This window comes from Rhinolophus ferrumequinum, chromosome 10 (assembly GCF_004115265.2).
Source record: "Rhinolophus ferrumequinum isolate MPI-CBG mRhiFer1 chromosome 10, mRhiFer1_v1.p, whole genome shotgun sequence".
NCBI classification, from domain to species: Eukaryota; Metazoa; Chordata; class Mammalia; order Chiroptera; family Rhinolophidae; genus Rhinolophus; species Rhinolophus ferrumequinum.
In genome coordinates this window covers 36,282,751-36,303,548 of record NC_046293.1, presented here as the reverse complement: position 1 = coordinate 36,303,548, position 20,798 = coordinate 36,282,751, and the positions used below count along the sequence as shown (strand labels likewise).

Sequence of the window (20,798 nt, the reverse complement as noted above, 5' to 3'; positions counted from 1 at the left end):
CTGAGCTAAATGGGGTGCTGCAGTTTCCATGCTTACTGCTGGAGGAAGAAAGAAGAGTTGGAATAAACTGGAGGCACCTCATGTCCAGTGCTCCAAGTGGTGGAAGTGGCAGAGAGAAAAAGAGATGAGCATGGAGGGTGTGTAGCCAAGTTTGGGCCCTGCCATCTCTCCTTCCATGTTAGACATGGAAACAAGAATCTGTAAGGACTGGGTTGTTTTCAGGCACTGGGCTAATGTGTGCCCCAATATAGCCTCACCCCTGTTCCTTGTTAGCAGAACCCTGAGTCTGTTTGCAGTCTACTGACCAGCCCTGGATGGACAAACTGTATTCCTAGCCTCCCTTGCAGCTAGAGAGATCCATGTGACAGATTTCTAACCAATAAGGCATAAGGGAATTTCTGAGAAAATTGTGCTTTTGTGATCAAAGGGAACAGATATGTCTGGTACTGTCCTGCCCACCCTTTTTTTTGACTTTGATTAGATCAAAGCTGAAGCTACAGCCTCAGCAGCCTTTTTTCTTTCTTTCTTTTTTTTGACCCTGAGGAGAAAGCCAAGAAAATCACAGAACCTTGACATGATGCAGTAGTGCCAGGTCTGGCTCCTTCAGATTTCTGATGTGAGAAAACCCACTCCTATGAGTTTTTATTTACTTGCAGCTGAATGTATTGGTCAACAATAAGTAAAAGCCATGTGCAGAACATTAGTGAGAGGTAGAATTGAAAAGGAAATTAGTGCCATACTCGGGATCCTTGATTTTTGGGCCATCATGTTTGGACTTGAATCTGTAGCCATTTATCTGTTCCTGGACTTTGAAGGTCCTGGTAATTGATTCATGGTGATTATGTTCATGAGGGATTATATGGAAAAGATTAAGAATATTTGTTACTGAGGGGGTAGTAGAAATGGAGGAATCAGACTTATTAAAGAGATACTTGAAAGAACAAATGTTTCAGTTCAGTGACTGATACGGGAAGCCAAGGGTTGTGAGAATGTTGTGAGAATGCTAAATGACCCTGAAAGGTCAGATGCAAAGAAAATGTAGGGAAAAATACACAATGATTTTGTTAATGGAGGCCATCTCTGGGAAGTGGGAATGTGGTGGCCAGGGTAGCAGTTGGGGATTTTATTCTTTAAATTTTTCTTCCCTTCTTTACAGTCAAATTTTTAAATAAAATAATAAACGTGCGTTACTCCTATTAAGTAAGTTAAGGGTTAATAAATAAAGAAGTAGAAAGTAATATGAATATTGAGAATAGGGACCAAGTTTTGGAGGAAATTTGTGTTCCATTTTAGATTTGTAACATGAGCTTTCTGCTTGTTTTAGAATACATTTTCAGCTTGAATATTATTCTAAAAATAAAACTGATTATCATTCATAATATATCAAATGACTAAGGCAGCTGTACGACAGTGAAGTAATCAGAAGTAATTAGATCATTTAAAAAATAATGATAAGAGCCAATGATGTAAAGTGAAGTTCTGTATTTGATTTTGGGGGTAGGCGAATGAATCCTTTTGTGTACTGAAGTAAGTGGAGCTTGACTTTCCGTACAACTTGTTAACAGGGTGATCCTGTGCCTACTTAAAACTGTTTTATAACTGGTCAAAGACCTCCCTTGCTTGTGGTTTTTGTCAGCCTTCTATGGCTGGTATAGAGTTAGTGATGATAACTGTCTGAGATTTTTATGCTTCTGTGTTTGGTCATTTGTAATGGTTATGTGAACTGTTGGTGAAATGCTGCTGCGTGAGGTTGTTTCCTATTACTCTTTATTTATCTTTCTTTCAATAAGAGATCCTTTGTTCACTGTTTCTTTAACACAGAACAGAGGATTAATATGTTAGTGTTCATTTTCTACTTCTCTGCTTCAAAGAGGAAAACAGTTGTTTTGCTCTGCTCATTTCTACAGTGCACCCCAGGGGATGTAAGGCTTATTCCAAGAATTCTTTGGGGGGGAGGGTTGAAGTATAACCATCACCAAGGGGTTCAGTTCTTAATGACATTCATTTAAGTTTAACAAGTTATTGTTGGTGTTGCTTGTATTTATTATAGGAGACACCCCTCCTTTCCAAAGTGCTCAACGTGAACCCTATGATAGGAATGAAGAAGAGATGTATTCTCCTTTTTGTATCATTTTACCTCATCTGCTATTTTTTTCCCCATTTCTAAATATTGCGTTTTGGTTCTGATGTTTACTAGGCAGTATACATTGCCGAGATTTCAGACAAATTTTGAATGCTTGCATGATTTGTTTGGCTCCCACTGTGTTGTTAAATTTCTGAGTTAGTGCCAACCTTTAAAAGTCAAGGTGGGATAAGGGACAGGAGAAATGGGTGAAGGTGGTCAAAGGTACAAAGTTTCAGTTATAAGATAAATAAGTTGTGGGATAAAAATAAAGAGTCACGTGATTTCACTTTTTAATGGCCAATGACTTAATTTTACCTGCCTGTTACCTTTAGATGTTCAGTTACTCTTCTTTAATGGTGCTGATTTTTCTTCCCCAGGCTAAAGATCTAATAATCACACCAGCCACCGTTTTGAAGGAAAAACCAGACCCAAATACTCTGGTTTTTGGAACTGTTTTCACGGATCACATGTTGACAGTCGAGTGGTCCTCAGAGTTTGGATGGGAGAAACCACACATCAAGGCTCTTCAAAACTTGTCATTGCATCCTGGCTCGTCGGCTTTGCACTATGCAGTGGAGGTAAGTACAGAAAAATAAGGATGGTAACATGTTTGTTCTTCCTTGTGGGCACTAAGTAACTCCCCCTGCTAAAATAGCTTTTGGGCTGTATGGCCTTTATCATATTTACTCAAGGAAATCATAAATGTCTTTAAGACTTTTCCTATAGACAGTCGCATTACAGGTAAGTCTTAAGAACTAATTTTTAAGATAATCTTGAGTTTTCTATAGTGTCAATAAATAATCATTTAGAGCAAATAGGAAGGACAGTTGGTAAGAAAAGTAGCAATCGAAGAGCCTGTACTTTTAATATTTTACTAAGTCATTTCTCTTCTCTGATCTTCTAATGATTGAGAAGGGGTCCTTTGTTGGTGATATATGTTTTAAATATCTTCTTTCACCTTTTTTCTTACTCTCTATATAATTTTTTTGATGACAAGAAATACAGTTAAGTTTTTAAAACTTGAATTTACCAATCTCTGCTCTATGTTGAGTACTTTTGTGTCTTGTTTAAAGATGCTAGTTGTCCCAGCACCGTTTGAAAAGACTATTCTTTTCCTTCTCATGTGTCATGGCTCCTGTCATGTACCCATGGGTTTGCTTCAGGAGCTCCATTTTTGTTCTCTTGTCTTGTCTATCTGGATCTCTATTCTGTTTCAGTGTTTTCCTTGTCTACCTGCACACATGCCACACTGTCTTAATCTCCAAATCATTATAATGAGTCTTGATGTATAATAGGACAAGTCTTTCTATTTTGCTCTACAGTAGTGCCTTGGATATTCTTCATCATTTGCTTTTCCATATGACTTTCAGATTCAGCTCAAGGCCATCAGCTTTTGTAATTAGGTTTGTTAAAAATAAATACGTAAATAAAATGCCCTGACATGATTTTCATTTGGATTGCACTGAATATATAAATCAATTTGGGAAGAATTGTATCTTTAGCATATTAAGTCTTTCCATCCATGATCATGAGATTGCTTTCTACATTTGGTTAGGTCTTTAATGACTTGGGAAAATTTTATATTTTCCTTACGCATTTTTCACTCTTTTTTAGATTTTTCCCCATCACCTAAGTATTTTTTAAAAATTCTATTGTAAATAATGTTGTTTTTTTAACTGCTGCTGTTAGGGAAGTATAATTTACATCGGGCTACCTTGCCTAAACAAATAATTTCAAGAGATTGTGTCAGTTTTTTGGATTTTCTGCCTATTTAGTCTTCTCTGTGTTTCATAATCTATGAGAGTTTTTTTTTTATTTCTTCTCTAAACCTAATGCTTTTTATTTCATTATTCTTGCCTTATACTGGCTGCATAGTGTTGAATTAAAGTAGTTACAGTAGGTAATTTATGATGTTCCTAATCTGAAAAGTCAAGCTTTAAATTTTACTATTAAGTATTATTACTCAAAGTTAAGTACTATTATTCAAAGTTTACTGTGGATATTATTTGTCACTTAAGGAAGTTTCCTTTTTTTCTTAATTATTTAGGAAAGTTTTAAATAATAATAAATGATAATTAAAAAAATAAATGAATGTTTGATTTTTATCAGATGCATTTATTACGTCTGACGAGATGATCATAAAGTTTTTCTTACATAAGTTATTACTATAATGAATCTCATTAATTGATTTTCTAGCGTTAAACCAACCTCTGTTCCTGGGATAAATCCAAATTAGTCATGCTGTGCTATTCTTTTGTGTATTTTGCATCTATATTTTGCATCTACTCAATATTATCATATAACCTTTACATCTATTTGAACCTACATCAAGTGCATTTAATTTTCAAACTGTGAAGTAAAATGGGATCTTATGAAGTTACTTGCATCCCAATAATGCTTTTTGCCTTAAAGTCTATTTTGTTTTGTATTTAGTAATATGACCCACCAGCATTTTTTCTGAGACATAATCGACATAACATTCCATAAGTTTAAAGTGTACAATGTGTGGATTTGATATTTATATGTTGCAGTATGATTGCCACTGTAGCCTTAACTAACACCACTTCATATCACATAATTACCATTTCTTTGTTGTGGTGGGGACAAGATCTAGTTTATTGGCAACTTTGAAGGTTAAGGTACAGTATTGTTGTTCATAATCATTAGGCTGTGCATTAGGACTCCAGGACTTATTTATATACCAGATACACCTACCAGCTCTATTTTAGAAAGTATTTGTATTATATGTTGCTCTCTATATCATTTTGTTTGTCAGATTTTTTTCAGATGTTATCAGCTGAGTCCAATCTGACAAACGTATCTTTTAACTGATGCGTTACTCCTAGTATATTTAATAAATTACTCATATTTGTACTTATAACATGAATTTTGTGCTTTTGTACATGATTTATGTCTCTTTTCTCCTGTAAGCTTTAAGGCTCTATATAAGCTTCTTCCATGGTCTCGCTTTTCATTATCATTCAGTTCAACATATTTTCTAATTTCTATTATTTTTCTTCTTTAACTCATACTTTATTTAGTTATGGGTTTCTTCTTTTCCAAAATGTTGATATTTTTCCAGTTGTACTTCTGGTATTGATTTCTGGCAGATCTTTCAGTGGAAAGCATGTGAAAAGAACATGCATTCTGCAGGGTGGTGTTGCAGGGTTTTTGACTGTAATGTCCATTAGATTCGTTTGTCAACCTCCTGTAGCTTTATAGAGTTAGCCTATTTGTTCTGTCGATTACTTAGAGAACCTGTGTTAAAATTCCCCACTCATTACTGACTTTTCCCTTTTCTCTGTATTTTCAGTACGTACCTACTTCCCAGTCTTTTCAATCCCTGTGCAGTGATGGTCTGGGACAAGCACTCTGAAAGCTGGCATAGCCTTAACAGCTTATAGTCTGACCTGCTTGGTTCCATGACTCGGGGGACTGAACCAGCTCTGGTCACATTAGCTTATCTACGGTCTAGAATTTGAATGAGCCAGATTAAATGAAAAAGATACATGGGTATTTTTGTGGGGTGCCCCAAGGGCCTTTGAGTTCTGCCTCCATTGTCTAGGAAGTTAGCCCACGTAATGTGATTGGTGATGCTTTATTCCAACCTCCATTAATGTGTTACTTGGCAATGTGGCTTCTGCGAAGCGCAGGATAACTCCGAACAGGATAACCCACCAGAGTTTAGTAATAAAAGGAATTCTTTTTATGCCAGTTACTCTACCCAGTCTGTCACCTGTTGGCTTCTCTAGATTTGGGGAATCTCTGGATGAGGTCTGTGACCACAGCTTTACATGATGATTGAGATGATGAGCAACTCATGGACAAGCAGTCTTTTGAACACAGGGGTTGTTTTCGTTTAGTTAACCTCTAAGGTTTATTTCTCTTTTATCTTCAGTTATTTGAAGGCATGAAGGCATTTCGAGGGGTGGATAATAAAATTCGACTCTTTCGGCAAACCTCAACATGGATAGGATGCACCGATCTGCTGTAAGGGCAACTTTGCCGGTATGTCAATTTAAGAATTCTTCTGTGTTTCTCTTGACGTCATGGTTCACTGTGAGCTTACCACCCAAGAACTACTTTCTGCAACTTAGACGTTCAGTCAAGCTATAGGAACACTGACATTATTTCTGATTTACTTTAGGGAAGTAACCAATACCATTTGCAATTACACAACCTATTTCTCTGCATGTCTGTGTAGGACTAAGGTGTATGTGGGAGATACAAGGATAAGGAATAAAAGTATGCCTCAAACTAACAAATAAAATTAAAGGCCGTATGAAATTATAGCATTGGACATGGAAAACACGGCACGCCGCACAGGTTATTTTGGGAATATTTTGCCTAACTCGTTAGACACTAGCAAGTATACCACTTAATTAATTGATATTTTATCCCCCCAAGTTTTCTTCTAAAGGAAAAAGATCACAAAATGGTTTTTCATGGCAATTGGACCCTGGCTATAACATTGTTATGGAACAGAATTCATTATAACGTGTATTATATTTAGTTGCTAAGACTCACGTCAAGGCAAAGGTGACATATGACTTCCATTCCCCTGAGATATGACCAGGCTGCCTTTCTGAAATGAAGACATCTTTTCCTTCTTTTATGTTTTCTGAGTACCAAACCTCCAGAACCTAGCTCTAGCTGTGCATTAAAGAAGCCTGGGAATAGCTTTCCCCAAGTAATACACCTTTTTAGCCAGTTTCTTCCTTATTCCTGTTGTTGTAACCCACGCTTCACTCACCTCCTTCAGAGGCCAGAATATGGAAGTAGAAGGTTAACTAAGGTACATGTTTTTGGACTGGCCCTAGTTTCACCTCTTCTACCATTACAGACAGATCACCGGGGAAAACTTTAAAATGGGGACAGAAAGATAGGGAAGTAATGTTTATCGGACATCAACTCTGCTACAAACTGTGTTATGTGGTTTTACATTCTTCATCTGTTTGATCGTAACAGCCATTGTCAAGAGGTATATATTGTAAATTTTAGTAACACCCTCATACACAGAGGGGAAAACTCAAGCCCAGAGAGGTTTAAATGACTCGCTTAGCTAAAGTCACACAGAATAAAGAAATAGGGCAGAAATTGGATGCAAGTTTTAAAATTCCTAGTCAGGTTCTCTTCCCACTAAATCTTATCTCTAGACAGCAGTACCAGAGACCCAAGTAGGTGATACATGGTGATGTATGTCCTATATGATTGTACTATTACTACACCATGACTGCTATTACAAATTAGTGTTTTAATAGCCAAATCCTAATGTCATGAGCTCTATTCAAATACATGTTTCTGACTTCATATCTATAATATCTTGGATAACCCATCACATCTCTGAAAATATGTTTCTCTGTCCTGCTGAGTGAGTAGAAACTACTTATTTTACAAACTGGTGCCAATTCAGCAAATGAAAATCTTTTTCTCTTTAGAAACAAACTGTTCTTAGCTTTTGCCCATTTTCTGATTGGGTTATCTGTCTCTTTCTTACTAATTTTCAGGATATCTTAACATATTCCAGTTACAATCCTTTGTTGGTTATGTACAAATAACTCCACCCAGCTTTCTGCTTCTTACTCTTTTGAAGAACAGAAATCCTTAAGTTTTAAAGTCAAATTTTATCCTTTTATTCCTTTATGATTTGTGCATCATGTGTCTTATTTTCCATCCATGATCATGAGATTGCTTTCTACAGATTTCTTTTCTATCATAAGATGATAGTGATATTTACATATTTTTTTGTAAATCTTACTGTTCAATCACATTTAGTGTATAATCCAACTATAGTTGATATTTGGCTGTGATAAGAGGTAGGGATCCAATTTTCATTTTCCCCATATAGACAGTCCGTTGTCCCATCATAATTTGGGGAGAAGTCGCAGAAAAAAATTCTTGTTTGGTTTTATTATTACTTTTTTAACAGTCTAAAGTTTTCATGAGCATTCTTTTCTATTGCTACAATGAAAGAAAATTCCATTATTCATTATGTTTTTCATTCCTTCAGGGATTTGACAAGGAAGAGCTTTTAAAGTGTATTCAAAGCTCGGAAATTGGATCAAGAATGGGTGCCATATTCAACATCTGCTAGTCTATATATTCGTCCTACATTCATCGGAAACTGAGGTGCCAATTGACTCCCTGTTTTGGGGGGTACTTTGGTGGGCAAGTTATCATTGTGTATCCCGGTGTGACACTTCTAGTAGTATGTAGTTTGAAGCAGCCCCCCGGTGGCACCATTAACGACTCCTCTCTTCTGATTCTCAAGACCACCTGTCAGCAATATTTCTTGAAAGGGCCAGACAGTAATATTTTAGGCTTTGTGGGCTACCTGGTTTCTGTTACTACTCTACTCTGCCATTGTGGCACAGAAGAAGCTGACATGGATTAAAATGGTAGATTAATAAAGAAATGAGCAATGAGTGAGGCTGTTTGCCTTCCCCCTGATCAAAACTAACCCATTATGTCCTCAGTTTATCAGTGTAGTACCTCCGGTCATGGCAGTACTTCTTCAGGGTAGACGTGGTCATAGTTGTGAAATGTGGAGGAAGGAGAGCTGCTATTTTTATTTTTCATTTTCTTAAAGTCTTGGGATAAGTTGGTAAAGAGTGGAAGTGGAGGGGTCTCTTCCCTCATAACCAGTGAGTAGGGATTACGAATAAAAATACCACACTGCCAGTGGGTAGAAATTAAAAAAAAATTTCTATAGAGTTCACATTATTAAACAAAATACTAAACATAAATACATTAACCTCTTGTAAAACTTTTGAACTAAAGGATAAAATCATTCATATTACCAAAAGATTTCTCATTAAAAAACAATTTCAGCATCATTTAAATCAATCTTTTCTGAAATATTTATAGGTAGGTAAAAACTTAAAGAGAAACTGAAAGCTTGAGTGCTTCAAACTACTGTGTCAATTGCAAATTAAGATAAAATCTGAAATCAATATTTAAATGAAGAAGATCTACATGAACACATTTCTAAACTTTTACTTTATTAGACAATAAGCTAAAATTACATGACTGTCAGGTTCACTACTGATATTTAGCAACCCTACATCTAAAGAAGCTTGGCTTTGCTGATTTTAACATCTATTCTATCCCACTTCACCCTATTTAGTAACTATGGGCAGGTGCGACCATATGAACACACACAAGTGCGCACCTTTATTTTCTCAGTGATTCTGATTAAGTGTACAGGTTCTTTGACCAAGGCCAATAGAAAAATACACATGCACAACCACAGACCCTGAAATTCTTCTGCTCGTTGCTCCTAGCCTTCCACCTTTCAACTGATCACAGTCCCATTTAATTACAGTCTGTCCATTAGAGAGGTAGCTGGTAGAGTAAGACAGCACTAAATAATATCAGGGCTGAGAAGAAGTGTTATTGGAAGTGTTGAGTCTGATGGTAGGGACAACCCTCCATGCTGTCTGGAGTCAGCTCTCAGCTCCTTTGAAACAGGTCCCAGGCTGTCGCCACATATCTGCAAGCTACTGGCCAATTTGACGTCTTCAGCTGCACTCAAAGCCAAACTGACCTTGGCTCGTGTGGAAGTTGATTAATTCCTCATGTTCACTTAACTCATGCTTCCACATTGGAGTGCTCCTAAATCATTTTTGGAGTTGAGCTCAACTAGAGAAGCAGTCTGTTTTCGCTTAATACCAGCCTCAGATGCACAGAATACAATTTGAACAATGCAGAAACATTTAAAATCACTTCATATGAACATTTTCCCCATTCACAACTTTATTGGAAATCTTTCAGTATGAAATTTTCATTAGAGCTTGCATTAAAAAATCTTTCTGCCAAATGGTCCACTTCTTGATTTCTGGTTCACTCCACGGGGGCTTAAGGGAATGTAAATTTTATACACTTGTCTTTCTTTTCCTGTTATCACCTTGTAAAATCTTTATATTATACATATAATTTAACCAATAATCATAACATTCCCATGAAAAGAATTCTCTTTATTCACTGCCTTTGTTTATGCTTATACATCTTATCTTTTCTCTTCATAATTAGCCTCTATAAATGAAAGAAGCAGAACAGCTTTGAAAACTAGGTGTTACAGCAGCAATCTGTAATCATTAACTTGGGTTTAGCTCACACTTTTAATGTATTCTTTTGCAACCTTATTTGATGTGTGTGTGTGGTGTGTGTGTGTGGTGTGTGTGTATATTCATTCCACTCTTTATAAATAATATTAAATTCTCATTTGCATAACTATTAACATATTTCATATTAATAGCCCCGTTTTAATATCTTCAAACCTTGAGTCTGTTTTTAAAGAGCCAGCTCATTTGCATTGGTTGTAGCATGTGACAATCAGCTTGTTATTATCAGGCCACTCCTACCAATCAATGGACATCCTCTTGAGGTCGTCCTTATCCATATCAAGTTAATCACAGGGGACAATTGTTATTATTACCTTTATTTTCAGTCTGGAGTTGTGGTGCACCTGGTTACTTATTACACCCCTCAGTTCATGGCACTTATCATTGGGCCTACGAGGTCCCTGTCTTTGATTTCTTATTCCCTTCAGTCTTCATTCCCCACTTGTCTCCTCTTCCCCCATTGGAAATCATTCTCATGTATTGAATGAGTATTCTGTTAATTTGTTTTTAAGTATCTCTTATTACTTTGCATACCTGTATTTTAATTTATAGAAATGATTTTGCCCTACAGATCTCATTGTGTTTCTTAACTTTTTCCCCCAGCCCTGTGTTTTTCATTTCTGTCTTGGTTACTATTATATGTCTATATACAGTCTATCACTTCACACTTTGTCCCAGTTCCCTTACTGGGATTCCAATTCCCTGTTACCTCATATAATACTGCAGTGAGCAGTTTGAAAATATACAACCCTTTCCCCTTCACCAGCCTACTCAGGACTCCCTTACTTGGTCAGCTGGGATGGTACTTGCCTATTTGGGGTGCATCCTCTTTGCAGTTGTGAGTTCCCTGTGTTGGTCTTATTTGTCCTTTTCTCTTTCAAGGTCAGTGCCGTGCTTGGCTCAGTCAACTGAACCAAGTTGGATGGAATCACAAAGTGAAAGTCTGAGTGCTGAGGCTAGGTCAGTGAGGAGATCCTGGTTTCAAGGCCATTCTTGGTACAAGGAAAACCAACTTGTAGCAATTTTTTGTCATCTAGAAAAGGGCCTGGAAGACTTTCTGTGAAGGGATAGGTAACTGCTCAACTCTCAACTCTGCCTTTGTAGCACAAAAACAACAATATGCAACACGTAAATGAATGAGTGCTCATGTTCCAATAAAACTTAAGAAATTTGCTAACCCCTGACCTAGAGTCATTTCAGAAAGGGAAATGAAGCATGGTTTTTCTAAGAATGACTCACTTTGGCTCCTCCTGAGCACTTCTCCCTCAAGTAATCTTGCTTACTTGTTTAATAATCCAGGCTAAAATTTCTGTTTAGAATGGATTTCAATGGACCACCCCGTCTGTCCCAGGTCATTCGTATAATAATCCTTGTATTTTCCCCAAGTACTCATTCTCCACAATTCCAATACCAAGTATTGAGTGTGGCTCTATGATCATGTCTATAATCATTTTCATGTCATTTTAATACTCTATGTATTGGTACATATTGAATTTATTTTACCACTATTACTATTATTAGTTATTATTCATAATTGCTATTTGTTGAACATTTGAGAAAGATCAGGCCCTGGGTGCTTTCCACAGATTTAGCTAATATAATCCTTATACTAACCCTGTGAGCAGTCATCACTGCCTTTACATATCAGGTAAGATAGTTGTGTTCTTTTAGTCTTTTTCACCTTATCTTTAGTTTTCTTTTAACTATTTTTAGATAAATTTTAAGATCATTCTTAAAAACTAGAAAAGTTGAGTGCTCAGCTTTCTTTTTGTCAAGTGTTAACTCTATACTATCTTTCTCTTTGAATGGAACTAGGAACAAATAAACTCGGCCCTATCCCTTACCCACTTTCAAGCAAGCCTCAGAAAATTCTGGACTTCAGCTTCCTCCGGGATATTCTTTCAGTGTCTGCATATAAATTATCTGTTAGTCCAGAGGCCAGCACTAAAGGAAATCAGGCAAGAGACAAAGGAACATTTCTCTATGGTATCAATGCAACATATTAGCATTAGCATGATAATTTTTTTAAATCAAAATAATTCAAGTATGGTAAATAGTCATTTATGTTTTTTTCACAACCCTTTTCTATAAACAACATTTTATTAAGATGGATAGTTCTTAGACAAATATTTAGTAAAGCTGGTATAACAATGTATGGTGCTATCTATGTATAGGGGACAAAGATGGTTTTGCCCTGCATGGAATGTACAGACTAGCAAGACGCAGAGAATTACACAATTAAATAAGCAGTTGTAAGAAAGTGTAATAGGCATTTTATCTAAACTTAAGGAAGTGCAGGATGCTATAATAGCACATAACACAAGCACATAACCTTGACTAGAGGTCTTATTTCCTGAAGTGACATGTAAGTGGCATTTAAATTAAGATTGAAGGGTTTGTGTTACTTAGGGAGAAAGGGTATGTCTTATTCTGCTATGGTTGCCATAACAGGATACCACAGACTGAGTGTCTTAAACAACAGAATTTATTTTCTCACAGTTCTGGAGGCTAGAAGTCCAAGATCAAAATGCCAATAGGGTAGTTTCTGGTGGGGCCTCCCCATAGATGTCTACCTTCTTCCTGTGTCCGTATAGGGTCTTCTGTGTGGGGAGAAAGATGGGTGGGGCAGGGAGGCTCATCGTCTAGTGTCTCTCTTATAAAGACACCAGCCCTACTGGATTAGGACTCCACCCTTTTGACCTCATTTAACCTTAATCATCTCCTTAAAGGCCTTATTTCCAAGCACAGTCACATTGGGGGTTAGGGCTTCAACATACAAATTTTGAGGGGAGGCACATTTCTTTTTATTATTATTATTATTATTATTATTATTATTATTATTATTATTATTATTATTGGGGGAATATTGGGGAACAGTGTGTTTTTCCAGGATGTCAAGTTGTTTTTAATCTAGTTGTGGGGGGGGGGGGGGGTGTAGCTCAGCTCCAAATCAAGTCATTATTTTCAATCTAGTTGTGGAAGGCACAGCTCACTGACCCATGTGGGACTCGCACCAGCGACCTTGGTGTTATGAGCACCGCAGTCCAACCACTGAGCCAACTGGTTGCCTACTGGCAGCTCAGCTCCAAGCTCAAGCCGTTGTCTCTTACTGGACCATGTGGGAATCGAACCGGCGACCTTGGTGGTATGAACACTGTGCTCTAACCACTAAGCCAACCGATCATCTGGCAGACACATTTCAATCCATAATGGGGAGAATATTCCAGGTAGAGGGAGTAGTACAAGAAAACATTTAGAGGTGGGAAGGTGAGGAATCGAAAGGGAAAAGGGTTCTATGAGGCTTGAGCATAGGATGAAGATAATGACCTTAAAATGTCTTAGAAACCAACAAGTACTGTGTAATTATTGACAATTTAAAAAAAGTCTTTCACCAAACCAACTAGTTTTTCCTATAAAAACACTACATGAATTTGTTATCCCCTCCTTTTGTGACTTACACACTCAAGGCCCTGTATGGACCACTGGTCCTCTCCCCATCTCTTACAGCACCCATCCGTTCAATAGTTCAATATTCTTTACCATTTTCTTCTCTAATCTCTTTAAAAAACTGGTAAGGTTAAAACAAAACAACAGGCTGTTCTTTGGATTGAAAAAAAAAAAGGTCATGCTGTTCTTTTTGAAAAATGTTCCCGTTATTCTCAATTATCTTGTTTCTTCTCTCTCTTACTTGCTTTGCGAAGGCAGAATTATTCCCAAGCTTTCACAAACCTGCTGTGCTTCTCTGCCTTCCAGGACAAAGCATGTACTTTTCTTAGCTCACTGAGTTCTTTCTGCCATTGCTCAGATTACCTCTGAAATCCTGCCTTTTTATAAACGTGTGTGTGTGTGTGTGTGTGTGTGTGTGTGTGTGTGTGTGTGTGTATGTATTACTACCAGCAGGAGTGGCCTGCATGGGGTGGTGGGTACGCGGGGTTCAGGGTATGTGTGGTCTTTGAGATGATGAATGGGAGGCCGGACGGTAAGGGGTGGGTCTGGAGGCCAACTCCAAGGGCTCCTCGTATATACTTCCGGAACAGGTAAAGGAGTCGTGGCAAGCCACTGCCATGCCGCCAAGAAGATTACGAAATTCTTGGAAATCTAGTTGCCCATCACAGTTGATGTCTAATTTCTTCACGCAGTCAAAGACAGTGGGGTCCTTCTGGTTTTTTGTGAAGGCAGCCAGTTCTGTATTCATGAAGCTTAGGAACTCAGTCTTGGAGAGATTGTACTCGTTACCATCCTTTCCAACATTCTCTGGAAAATAGCAATCTGAGACTCGATGCACTGTTTGGTCTCTGTAGGACTGGACATTTTTGCCATATCGAAGTAGAGTGAGGTGTGGAGGCCGTGAGTAGGGGAGCAGCTCGGTGAGCTCTCTATAAACTAATTTTCCAACTGACTCAGACAGAAGTAATTTTCACTGTGACATGTGTCTTTATGTTTCATCACACCTGAATGTCTTGTATTTTTCCAAGTGTCTTTTTATTCTGTGCAAAATATATACGTATTTCATACCCTTGTGTATATATTTACTTGTGAGAGATAATATAAAGAAGAATATTGTTTTGGACACATCAGAATTTCAAAGTCATTGTGGTCCCTTGAGAAGTTATATACTGTGCATCGGAAATTTTATATTCCTCGTTTTCCCTGGGGCTTTTAAAAAGCCCTCTTCAATTCCTTATGTATTAAACTAATCAGAGGAACTAGTCGAGAAGAATAAAAAAATCAAAGTGTTCCTAAGGAAATGAGACTCATTGAAACTGATTTACACAACTTATCAGACATTGTCGTTCCTGTTTTCTCTCTATTTATATGGCTTTTGCTTCATTTGATCAGAAGCCTGACCTTGTCATCATAGAATTATGTTTACACTATTTGATTAATATTATATAATGAACTACTCATAACTGTAGCAGTAGCACAGAATTTAAAATGCCTCCCAGGATAGGAGAATCAAGACAAAAAAAGCAAATAATGGTTCCTGAAGGTGGAAACTCAAGATCCCTTCGTGATGTAGTTGCATTTTACTTATTCTCACTCTTAAAGCAGAATGACCATTTTCAGTACAGAGTTCTTTCATGAAAAGACAATCATTATTAAGTAATCGTTTAAGGACGAAGTTGTGATGAACGCCAGTACTTGAAGTACTTTTGTAAAACATGAGTGGATCTTGCTTAAATTTCAGAAACCAAAATGTTAGTACACATAAACACATTTTCTCTCAGTATTGAGACATTCTAATCTGTGATTTACCTGCTTGCTAAGAATAAAAGTGTTACTTAAGGTTTATTGAGATTTGTTTTTTTCCAGAAATAGATTTAAGGCATGGAATTATTCCCCATTTCCCATCTGTGCTCTCTATACTACCACCTAGTGGAACATATGGAGCTTTGCCTGTCAATTAAAATTGGGGGAAGGGAATGAGTAAGATGAAATTTATCTCAGAAAAAAAATTTCCATGATGATGAGTTATTGTTACTTTTTAAAAAAGTATAATGCAGGTTGCCAAAAAAATACTTGAGTTCAGAGTGAAAGAAGTCCAGGCATTCATGGGATCTCTAGTAAAATGCTTATCAGTTTGTCCACAAATAAGCTATTTTATTCCGAAACTTAGGAGCTAGATAAATTAGAGACTGTAACCTGCATATTGCACTTCTGAATTATGTTGAGAAGTTTCTCTTAATTCCTCAGTATGAGGGCTCATAAAAATTTTTAAATATTAAGCTTCAAAGCTCCTCCAATATGAAGGACTCATTATACTTATTTAACTGGTAGGTAAATAAAAATGCAGAGATAAGATAGTCAGTTTTTATCAAAACTGGGAAGGGAAGCAGATGTGTATATTCTGAGGTTTTCTCTCCCAAACAATGAAACCAAAAATGACCAATGAAGTTTTAAGGCTCTTCACTCTTTTCTTGGTGGGGGAGTCTTGTTCAGCCCCTGTTAAAGAACGAATACAAACAAGCAAAAAACCAAAACCAGTTGCTTGCTGACTAATGTTTTTTAATGTGATTGCTCATCATCCACTGTCCATTGGCTCTGGTCCTCATGTTCATTGGAATGAGAGTGGAATCTTCTTCCCTGGCTGGAACTGTCTCCTCTCGTTCTTTCCATGACAGATTCCTACCCCTTCCAGCCAGACAAGGCTCTGGTGGAGACTGGACACCAGCACTTTACATCCCACGACACTCAGTGTAATAGTCCTGACTTGTCTTCTTGCTTCCTGTGTTCTTAAATGCCACAGGATAGTCCAGTGACCCTTTCTGCCAGTATCATATGTAGCCCCCACAATTTCAGTCTCTCAATTTTCCTCCTTAATACATGACTGAAAGTAGTTACTTATAACTGCTTTTGTGCTGAAGGACTTTGTATGATTTTGCAGTGTGGGCTTTGTGGTAAATGTTTGTGGGAAAGGCCATCTTCTGTGTTTGTCACTCATGAGACAAGTTCCTGAGTCCTTTTAGGGGGATATTTATCTTGTCTGCTGTTTTTGCCTCCAGTGAACCTATACTATTGCTGTCTGGTACCTGTCATGGTGAGGTCCAGGAATGGCACCCTCCCGTACACCCACCACCTGCTGGAGGCCCTGCCATGTCCTGAAGGGGTCCATAATCCATAAAAACAGAAGGGGAAGTCAGAAGCAAATATATTTCACCCCAAAGACTGAAATCGTGTCTTGAATTCTTCTCTTTTTCAATTTCCAGTCAATGCAGCATTGAAAGGTGCTACATAGCTAGTTGTCAAAAATATACTTCTCTAAAAACCCTACTAACAAAAACAAATTTTCACAAATTTGCTTTTCCTCTAAAATTAAAACAACTCAGGAAGCAAAGCAAAATGAAACTTAAGTACTCCATTCTTGGTGTTTTCTTCTAAAAAGACCATCAGACTGGGTGTAACTCAATGGTAGAAGTAACAGCTCCTGTCCTTACGTAACCCCTGTGGGAGATAATTACAGATCTATTCTAGATTTTAAGGCTGGTGTCTACATTTTAAATGAACTGTGCACATACTTTTACTGTATTGCAGCCTTCTCTTGGAGTCAAGAAGCCTACCAAAGCCCTGATCTTTGTAATCTTGAGCCCAGTGGGACCTTATTTTTCAAGTGGAACCTTTAACCCAGTGTCCCTGTGGGCTAATCCGAAGTTTGTAAGAGCCTGGAAAGGTGGGACTGGGGACTGCAAGATGGGAGGGTAAGTCTGCGTTTCTGTTTAAAGGAAAATTCCTCACAATAATTTAGTTGCCATTTCACTTCAAAACAAATATGTCTATATTAATATTCCGATTGTAATACTCATTTTTGTTTTGTGTTTAGTTTTTTCAGTGTTTTAAAGGATAACCAGTGGCCTTCCATAAGGGAGAAACAGTGAATATTATGCATGGGCAAGAACTAAAATGAGTAACTAAAACGGGAATCAAATCAGGGCTTTGAATGAACTGCCGGAGCACCTGGTGCTGGGAGCGAGGCCCTCAGTTGGCTTCAACGCGTCCTGTCTGGGGAAGGGCCTGCTGTCTTCATTGCCACAGACTGTAGCCATACCTGTTGCCAACTGGCTGAGGGACAGCCCGGCTTTGGCTCTGTCAGGCCAGTGTCATAGGCCATATGTAGCTAGCTGGAAATAAAAGAGCACTTGAAAGTGTTAGACAGTTTCAGGGGTGGACTTGGCTGTGAATGGGGAATACCCCTATGGCTGAACAAGAATAGCTGCATTAATCCGTATGGCCTGCACCTTTGGTGTGCGCCAAGTACTGATGCGTAGCATAGACTCGGGGCAGCAGCTGTCCAGAAGGTGACCTAGTGGCAGCCTTCTGGGCGCAGGTACAGCAGGTAGATTCAGGAAGTCCTGGGAGAGTCGAATGATGTGCTGCTGTGATGTGAGAGAGACATTGACAATGAGGTCTGACCTCGCTCTGCAGTCTTTCTTTATTTTCTACCAAAAAAGGTTATTCAATATTATGTCCCATCATCCCTGTTCAATTTCAGCAACTGCATTCTCAATGGGTAGACAAACCCTCATGAAGTTCATTAAACTAAGAAGTCACTTTCCTTTCTCTCTGGTTTAGAGCTTTTCTTCCTATGTCTTAGGCGAGCCAGGTTGTAACTATTTTGTCTCCTCGCTTGATTTCTTTTTCACTCGTTCAGATTTCTTTATGTACACAACTACATACCATCTGTATTACTTTGTTAAAACTTTTCTTAGAGTGCACAAAGTGGTAATAATATTTAAAGGTTTTCTTCTTTAAATCTTGCTTTCTAGCTCCCCCTACCTACTTAGGGAAAAGATAACATGGGGCCATTGAGACATTGCAAGAAAATATTTAGTTTTGGTCTGTGGGTAGTTTGCTATTTATTATAAAGATAATATAATGTATTATCACAGAATACATGATCACTATAGATCACTTTTCTGCTTAAGTTGGTTTAAACATGATTTTGAATAATACAAGATGAGAAGGCAGGTTGAGAAAAATGGGCTTTTGGAATACTTTTTGGTTAAAATCAGGATTTTTAACATTGTGTCCCGTCTTTGGGGGGACATTGGACATTAGGCATTTCTTGGATACATTGAAATGTCTCAGTTAAGACAGCACAAGGCTTTGTGTTCTGCTACTTAATTGCTGTAACTTGATACGAGTTACTTCTCTAAGCCTCAATTTCTCATCTGAATATGGAAATAATCATAGGGGCTGACTTATAGTACTAGAGTGAGGTTAAAATGAAATAATTCATGTAATATTGCTTGGTAGGTAAAATAAAATAAAATAAATAACTTTTTACTGTTATTAATTTGGCTATTTACCTGTGGTTCTCCTAGCTCTACTTTTCAAGTTAGAATTCCACAATTTTGCTTTGCTGTCTTTCTCTCAAATGAGTACAGTTATTAATAGATCATTTAGGTGCTCTGATAACTTTCCTTTAATGTTATGCTGTTAGAGAGTATAGTATATACCGAGGGTGCCAAAAATATATATATTCATGAATGTATTCATCTTTTGTTATTGGTATATATTGAATATTATAATTTTAATACAGTTTTTTTCCTTTCTTAAATTGTGTATACATTTTTTTGGTACCCTCTGTATATATTAAGAACATGGTGCATTGACTACATGCACATGTGAATTAAAGATGCATATTTTAATATAAGATGTAGGGGTTGAAGTATAGTGATAATCAATATGTTTCCTTTTTCTTAAAAGGAATTACGGCTCATCTCTTTTTGCCCAATGTGAAGCAATGGATAACGCGTGTCAGCAGGTTCTGTGGCTCTACGGAGAGGATAATCAGATAACAGAAGTTGGAACTATGAATCTTTTTCTTTACTGGATCAATGAAGATGGAGGTAACCCATCCAGATTTTAGTTTCTTGCTCCTTCCCCCTTCCTTGCCCCCCCAGATGTTTTCAGTGGGATTGGAGAAAAAAGAACTAGAACCTTTGAACAGGGGAATGAGGAGCACAATTCCAGGGCCTAAGAACTACTGTTCAAGTGGACATGAGTTTAAGTTTACAGAATTTATAAAGGTTTTGTCATTATTTTTTTGGCTCTAGATGTACTTATTATTGAGATGTCAACTGAAGGAATTAAAATCTCGATTTGAAGATTTGCTGCCTCATCCCTTTTGCTTTCTTACCATTTTTTCTTATCGGAAATCCCTTGTATTTGGAGATAGGCCTCAGGTTAACTCAATGGTCATTCACCAGATACTATGCATAAAATGCTATAGTAATAAACATAATCTTCTGATTCTACTGATGTAAAATTCAGTATACTCTCTTGCTATAATTCTTTCAACAGTTGTTGCCCTTTATACACATTTTGATAATATATCAGAAGCCTTCAAGATTTACTCTGGAGCTCAGTTTGATTGAAGCATGCTATTTTTAAGGACATACTGCTCTATCTCTGGATTGCACTTAGATCTTGATTCATTCAAGTCTATTAATATATGTCTACTGTAAAAATCAATACTTCTTTATTACGTTTAAAGTCCTGAATGCTCGTTATCTCTCTTTGCTGTTTTTGTTTTTTTTTTATTTTATTTATTTATTTTTTTATTGGCAGAGACCATAGGAGTTCAGTGAAGTGTTGACAATGTTTATGGTATTGAATGAAATGGCCAAGTATGGGGGGGAAAATACAGCTATATACATTTATTTCCATTAGAATGTTAATAGTCATAAACATTTTTAAAAACATATTTTAGATTTGTTTACATTCTTAGGCTGTTTATTTCACAGTAATAAGCATAGAGACTAGACAGGTAAAATGTCAAAGTTTCCAAATACTTATGTAGTCTTAATATTGGTTTTAATTAGTATTTTTAATGAAAATTTTATTTTATACAGCTATAGTAGCCTCTATTGCTCTCTTGTTATTTGGCTACAAATATAGAGGAAGATAGTGATGCAGATGTGGCTGACTTCAGAACGATGCACTGATTTCACCATTAGTTACAGAGACTCACAAGATGAGCCTTATAGTTGGTAATCCTTGGCATATGAAAAGCCAGACACAGATCATGCTCTTTCTTCCATTCCTGCTGT

General features: G+C 37.2%; 1 protein-coding gene across 1 annotated transcript in view; it reads left to right on the top strand.

Moving 5' to 3' along the window:
- The window catches only part of BCAT1 (branched chain amino acid transaminase 1), a 41,939-nt gene that overhangs the window by 3,286 nt on the left and 17,855 nt on the right, over positions 1 to 20,798 (top strand). Inside the window, 7 exon segments of the mRNA XM_033117656.1 lie at positions 2,503 to 2,703; positions 6,024 to 6,078; positions 6,081 to 6,133; positions 8,136 to 8,176; positions 8,178 to 8,271; positions 17,281 to 17,444; positions 19,453 to 19,595. Coding sequence (XP_032973547.1) covers positions 2,503 to 2,703; positions 6,024 to 6,078; positions 6,081 to 6,133; positions 8,136 to 8,176; positions 8,178 to 8,271; positions 17,281 to 17,444; positions 19,453 to 19,595 — 751 coding nt within the window.